This window comes from Boleophthalmus pectinirostris, unplaced genomic scaffold (assembly GCF_026225935.1).
Source record: "Boleophthalmus pectinirostris isolate CB_2022bp ecotype Guang Dong unplaced genomic scaffold, ASM2622593v1 HiC_scaffold_22, whole genome shotgun sequence".
Classification (NCBI taxonomy): domain Eukaryota; kingdom Metazoa; phylum Chordata; class Actinopteri; order Gobiiformes; family Gobiidae; genus Boleophthalmus; species Boleophthalmus pectinirostris.
In genome coordinates, this window is record NW_026571190.1 from 41,810,949 (window position 1) to 41,818,448 (window position 7,500).

At 49.2% G+C, this 7,500-nt stretch overlaps 1 protein-coding gene across 1 annotated transcript in view; it reads right to left on the reverse strand.

Annotated features, from left to right (window-relative positions):
• Positions 1 to 1,685: 1,685 nt before the first annotated feature.
• Positions 1,686 to 7,500, reverse strand: part of myl2a (myosin, light chain 2a, regulatory, cardiac, slow) — a 7,346-nt gene continuing 1,531 nt past the window's right edge. The window contains exons 3-7 of the mRNA XM_055158106.1: positions 5,031 to 5,106; positions 4,367 to 4,471; positions 4,209 to 4,287; positions 3,352 to 3,400; positions 1,686 to 2,115 (exon numbers count right to left, since the gene is read on the reverse strand). Of these exons, the coding sequence (XP_055014081.1) occupies positions 2,011 to 2,115; positions 3,352 to 3,400; positions 4,209 to 4,287; positions 4,367 to 4,471; positions 5,031 to 5,106 (414 nt within the window). The 3' untranslated portion in view covers positions 1,686 to 2,010. The remainder of the gene's footprint in view (positions 2,116 to 3,351; positions 3,401 to 4,208; positions 4,288 to 4,366; positions 4,472 to 5,030; positions 5,107 to 7,500) is intronic.

The following is a 7,500-nucleotide window of genomic DNA, read 5'->3' on the forward strand; positions in this document are numbered from 1 at the left end:
CACACACCCCAACCCCCCATGTGTTTTTGCACATGTGTGTGTGACTTTAATCTCTAGAGAATTGAAAACGACAACTGCACATTCTCTTCATTCTGATCCAAACACAGACCACAGACTGAACCAGGACTAAACCAGGACTAAACCAGGACTAGACCAGGACTAGACCAGGACTAAACCAGGACTGAACCAGGACTAAACCAGGACTAAACCAGGGACTAAACCAGGACTAAACCAGGACTAACCAGGACTAAACAGGACTAAACCAGGACTAACCAACCAGGACTAAACCAGGACTAAACCAGGACTAAACCAGGACCAGGACTAGACCAGGACTAAACCAGGACTAAACAGGGACTAACCAGGACTAAACCAGACTAAACCAGGACTAGACCAGGACTAAACCAGACTAAACCAGGACTAAACAGAAACCAGGACTAAACTAAACCAGGACTAAACCAGGACTAAACCAGGACTAAACCAGGTCTAAACCAGGTCTACTAAACCAGGACTAAACCAGGACTAAACCAGGACTAAACCAGGACTAAACCAGGACTAAACCAGGACTAAACCAGGACTAAACCAGGACTAAACCAGACCAGGAACCAGGACTAAACCAGGTCTAAACCAGGACTAAACCAGGACTAAACCAGGAGGTCTAAACCAGGTCTAGACTAAACCAAGGACTAAACCAGGTCTAAACCAGGACTAAACCAGGACTAACCAGGACTAAACCAGGACTAAACCAGGACTAAACCAGGACTAAACCAGGACTAAACCAGGACTAAACCAGGACTAAACCAGGACTTAAACGGAACCAGGACTAAACCAGGACTAAAACCAGGTCTAAACCAGGTCTAGACCAAGACTAAACCAGGTCTAAAACCAGGACTAAAACCAGGACTAGACCAGGGACTAAACCAGGACTAAACCAGGACTAAACCAGGACTAACCAGGACTAAACCAGGACTAAACCAGGTCTAAACCAGACCAAACTAAACCAGGTCTAAACCAGGACTAAACCAGGACTAAACCAGGACTAAACCACCAGGTCTAAACCAGGACTCTAAACCAGGACTAAACCAGGTCTAAACCAGGACTAAACCAGGACTAAACCAGGACCAAACCAGGACCAAACCAGGTCTAAACCAGGACTAAACCAGGTCTAAACCAGGTCTAAACCAGGACTAAACCAAGACTAAACCAAAACTAAACAGGTCTAAACCAGGTCTAAACCAGGACTAACTAAACCAGGACTAAACCAGGTAAACCAGGTCTAAACCAGGACTAAACCAGGACTAAACCAACCAGGACTAAAACCAGGACTAAACCAGGGACTAAACCAGGTAAACCAGGTAAACCAGGACTAAACCAGGACTAAACCAGGACTAAACCAGGACTAAACCAGGACTAAACCAGGACTAAACCAGGACTAAACCAGGTCTAAACCAGGACTAAACCAGGACTCTTCCCTGAGTTTGTGGTCGATCTGAGTTGGAAAAAAAGAAGCAAAAATGTAAAAACATTTTTATTTATTAAACACAAACAGAGAAAAGAAAAAACAAGAGAAACATTTGAACCAAGAACCAGGACTAAACCAGGTCTAAACCAGGACTCAACCAGGCCTAAACCAGGACTAAACCAGGACTAAACCAGGCTAAACAGGTCTAAACCAGGACTCAAACCAGGCCTAAACCAGGACTAAACCAGGACTAAACCAGGTCAAAACCAGGACTAAACCAGGTCTAAACCAGGACTCAACCAGGACTCAACCAGGACTCAACCAGGACTCAACCAGGACTAAAGCAGAACTCAACCAGAACTAGACCAGGTCTTTCTGTTCCATCCTAAGTTTGGGTCGGGCGTTTCAGAAGGGACAGTTCTTTGGGTCTCTGGTGTCAGTCCTGGTCTAGTCCTCGTCTCAGGTCTAGTTCTGGTCCAGGTCGGGCTCAGGTCCGGTCAGGTCCGGGCTCAGGTCCGGGCTCAGGTCCGGGCTCAGGTCCGGGCTCAGGTTTACTCCTGGTCCTTCTCCTCTCCGTGGGTGATGATGTGCACCAGGTTCTTGTAGTCCAGGTTTCCAGCCACGTCTGGAGGAAACGCGGCGAACATCTGCTCCATCTGCACACACACAGTCATGTGACCTCCTGTGTGTCAGGTTCCTCCTGTGTGTCAGGTCCCTCCTGTGTGTCAGGTCCCTCCTGTGTGTCATGTGACCTCCTGTGTGTCAGGTCCCTCCTGTGTGTCATGTGACCTCCTGTGTGTCATGTGACCTCCTGTGTGTCATGTCCCTCCTGTGTGTCAGGTCCCTCCTGTGTGTCAGGTCCCTCCTGTGTGTCACCTCCTGTGTGTCAGGTCCCTCCTGTGTGTCATGTGACCTCCTGTGTGTCAGGTCCCTCCTGTGTGTCATGTGCCCTCCTGTGTGTCAGGTCTCCTGTGTGTCATGTGACCTCCTGTGTGTCAGGTCCCTCCTGTGTGTCATGTGACCTCCTGTGTGTCATGTCCCTCCTGTGTGTCATGTCCTGTGTCAGGTCCTCCTGTGTCATGTGACCTCCTGTGTGTCAGGTCCTCCTGTGTGTCAGTCCTCCTGTGGTTCAGTCCCTCCTGTGTGTCATGTGTCCCTCCTGTGTGTCAGGTCCCTCCTGTGTGTCATGTGACCTCCTGTGTGTCATGTGACCTCCTGTGTGTCATGTGACCTCCTGTGTGTCATGTGACCTCCTGTGTGTCAGGTCCCTCCTGTGTGTCAGGTCCCTGTGTGTCATGTGACCCTCTGTGTGTCAGGTCCCTCTGTGTGTCAGGTCCCTCCTGTGTGTCAGTGTGTGTCCCTCCTGTGTGTCAGGTCCCTCCTGTGTGTCAGGTGACCCTCCTGTGTGTCAGGTCCCTCCTGTGTGTCAGGTCCCTTCCTGTGTGTCAGGTCCTCCTGTGTGTCAGTTCCCCCTGTGTGTCAGGTCCCTCCTGTGTGTCAGGTCCCTCCTGTGTGTCAGTCCCTCCTGTGTGTCAGGTGCCTCCTGTGTGTCAGGTCCCTCCTGTGTGTCAGTCCCTCGTGTGTCAGGTGTGTCAGGTCCCTCCTGTGTGTCAGGTCCCTCCTGTGTGTCAGGTGCCCTCCTGTGTGTCAGGTCCCTCCTGTGTGTCAGGTCCTCCTGTGTGTGTCAGGTCCTCCTGTGTGTTCAGGTCCCTCCTGTGTGTCAGGTCCTCCTGTGTGTCAGGTCCCTCCTGTGGTCAGTCAGGTCCCTCCTGTGTGTCAGGTCCCTCCTGTGTGTCAGGTCCCTCCTGTGTGTCAGGTCCCTCCTGTGTGTCAGGTCCCTCCTGTGTGTCAGGTCCCTCCTGTGTGTCAGGTGCTCTTCCTTCTGGACTCACCTCTTCAGAGGAGAACCTGTCGGCCTGAGTCGTCAACATCTGAGTCACACTGAAAAACACAAACACATCAGAACCTCTGCACCTCCTCCTCTGCACCTCCTCCTCCTCCTCTCACCTCTCCTCCTCTCCTCCTCTCACACCTCCTCCTCCTCCTCCTGCACCTCCTCCTCCTCCTCCTCCTCCACACCTCCTCCTCCTCCTCCTACTCACTCCTCCTCTGCACCTCCTCCTCCTCCTCCTCCTCTACACCTCCTCCTCCTCCTCCTACACCTCCTCCTCCTCCTCACCTCCTCCTCTCCTCCTGCACCTCCCTCCTCCTCTCACCTCCTCCTCCTCCTCTACACCTCCTCCTCCTCTACACCTCCTCTCCTCTCACTCCTCCTCCTCACCTCTCCTCCTCACCTCCTCCTCCTCCTCTACACCCTCCTCCTCCTCTCACCTCCTCCTCTGCACCTCCTCCTGCACCTCCTCCTCTCCTCCTCCTGCACCTCCTCCTCCTCCTCTCTCCTCCTCCTCCTCCTCCTCTGCACCTCCTCCTCTGCACCTCCTCCTCTACACCTCCTCCTCCTGCACCTCCTCCTCCCTCCTCACCCTCCTACCCTCCTCCTCCTCCTCTGCACCTCCTCCTCCTCCTCCTCTCACCTCCTCCTCCTCCCTCTACACCTCCTCCTCCTCCTCTACACCTCTCCTCCTCCCTCCTGCACCTCCTCCTCTGCACCTCCTCTCTCTGCACCTCCCTCCTCTCCTCTACACCTCCTCCTCCTCCTCCTGCACCTCCTCCTCTACACCTCCTCCTCCTCCTCCTCACCTCCTCCTCTGCACCTCCTCCTCTACACCTCCTCCTCTACTGGACTCACTAGTCTTTCCGTAAAACTCCTTTTCCTTCTGGGTCGAAGACTTTAAAGGCGTTCAGGATGGTCTCCTCCGGGTCCGCCCCTTCAAAATAAAACAAAAACAGCTTTAGGAGTTTTATTTTGAAGGTTTGTGGTGTAGGACTTCCTGCTCCTGCTCGTACCTTTGAGTTTCTCCCCGAACATGGTGAGGAACACGGTGAAGTTGATGGGACCTGGAGCCTCTTTGAGCATCTCGTCGATCTCCTCCTGCTTCACGTTCAGACGCCCTGCCAAAATAAAAGCACGTGTGAACCTGAGCCCTGCCAAAATAAAAGCACGTGTGAACCTGAGCCCTGCCAAAATAAAAGCACGTGTGAACCTGAGCCCTGCCAAAATAAAAGCACGTGTGAACCTGAGCCCTGCCAAAATAAAAGCATGTGTGAACCTGAGCCCTGCCAAAATAAAAGCACGTGTGAACCTGAGCCCTGCCAAAATAAAAGCACGTGTGAACCTGAGCCCTGCCAAAATAAAAGCACGTGTGAACCACAGCCCCGCCAAAATAAAACCACTTTCACACTAAAACTTAAAGTAAATGTTTCTTTCAGAATAAGAGCCCCTGTTATATTAGCCCTTTCACAATAAAAGCTTCTTCTTCTCAAAGTAAATATTTCTTTCAGAATAAGAGCCCCCGTCACATCAGCTCTTTCACAATAAAAGTCCCTACAAAGTAAAGGCCCTTCCAGAATAAGAGTTTCTTTGTTTCATTTCAGAATAAGAGCCCTCGTCACATGTGCCCCTTCACAGTAAAAGCTCTTAGATGTTGTATTTTCAGAGTAAGAGTCTGACCGAGCGCGGCGAACGTGTCCCTCAGGTCGTTCTTGTCGATGAATCCGTCTCTGTTCTGGTCCATGATGGTGAACGCCTGAGGGCAGAGGTCAGAGGTCAGAGGTCACACAGGTGAGTTACACATTTAAAATAACAATTATATACACACACACCTGTACACACACACACACACACACCTGTACACACACCCACACACACACTGTACACACACACACACACACACACACACTGTACACACACACACACACACACACCACTGTACACACACCACACACACACACACTGTACACACACACACACACACACACACTGTACACACACACACACACACACACACACACTGTACACACACACACACACACACACACACACACACACTGTACACACACACACACACACTGTACACACACCTGTACACACACACACACACACACACACACACCTGTACACACACACACACACACCTGTACACACACACACACACCTGTACACACACCTGTACACACACACACACACCTGTACACACACACACACACACACACACACTGTACACACACACACTGTACACACACACACACACACACACACACACACACTGTACACACACACACACACACACACACCTGTACACACACACACACACACACACACACACACCTGTACACACACACACACACACTGTACACACACACACACACCTGTACACACACACACACACACACTGTACACACGTACACACACACCTGTACACACACACACACACACACACATGTACACACACACACACCTGTACACACACCCACACACACACACTGTACACACACACACACACACACACACACACTGTACACACACACACACACCTGTACACACACACACACACCTGTACACACACACACACTGTACACACACACACACTGTACACACACACACACACACTGTACACACACACACACACACTGTACACACACACACACACACACATGTACACACACACACTGTACACACACACACACACCTGTACACACACACACACACACCTGTACACACACACACACACACCTGTACACACACACCTGTACACACACCTGTACACACACACCTGTACACACACACACACTGTACACACACACACACACACACACACAGTACACACACACACTGTGTACACACACACACCTGTACACACACACACACACACAGAGCACAGGTGGAGTTGGACTGAAACAGAAGCCTCCTCAGATAAACTCAGTTTCCTGAGGGAGGACATCAGGGCTTCGGGGTCAGAGGGTCAGAGGGTCACACCTGAGGGTCAGAGGGTCACACCTGAGGGTCAGGGTCAGAGGGTCAGAGGGTCAGAGGGTCACACCTGAGGGTCAGAGGGTCACACCTGAGGGTCAGGGCATGAGGACCTCAGGGCATCAGACCTGAGGGTCAGCGCCACCCGCTCACATGTGCCCGCCCCCTCCTGGTCAGTGACACTGTAGTGCCCTTGTGAATAGGCTGTGACAGAGTTCAGTTCAGAGTTTTGTTCAGAGTTCAGTTCAGAGTTTAGTTTAGTTCAGAGTTTTGTGTTGTTTCCATGTGTATTTTTCTTGTGTAGTTTTTACATATTTATCCGTGTGTTTCCTGCAGAACCTCACACACTGAAACTCTGTGGAGTCCCAACAAATCACAACCCCGAGAGTATTTCACACGAGTACTAGTAGTAGTAGTACTATAGTAGTAGTAAAAGTACGCAGTATGTAGTAGTAGTAGTACTATAGTAGTAGTAAAAGTACGCAGTATGTAGTAGTAGTACTATAGTAGTAGTAAAAGTACACAGTATGTAGTAGTAGTAGTACTATAGTAGTAGTAAAAGTACGCAGTATGTAGTAGTAGTACTATAGTGGTAGTAAAAGTACACAGTATGTAGTAGTAGTACTATAGTAGTAGTAAAAGTACGCAGTATGTAGTAGTAGTACTATAGTAGTAGTAAAAGTACGCAGTATGTAGTAGTAGTACTATAGTAGTAGTAAAAGTACACAGTATGTAGTAGTAGTACTATAGTAGTAGTAAAAGTACACAGTATGTAGTAGTAGTACTATAGTAGTAGTAAAAGTACACAGTATGTAGTAGTAGTACTATAGTAGTAGTAAGTGTACACAGTATGTAGTAGTAGTAGTACTATAGTAGTAGTAAAAGTACACAGTATGTAGTAGTAGTAGTACTATAGTAGTAGTAAAAGTACGCAGTATGTAGTAGTAGTACTATAGTAGTAGTAAAAGTACACAGTATGTAGTAGTAGTACTATAGTAGTAGTAAAAGTACACAGTATGTAGTAGTAGTACTATAGTAGTAGTAAAAGTACGCAGTATGTAGTAGTAGTACTATAGTAGTAGTAGTAGTAAAAGTACGCAGTATGTAGTAGTAGTACTAGTACTATAGTAGTAGTAAAAGTACACAGTATGTAGTAGTAGTACTATAGTAG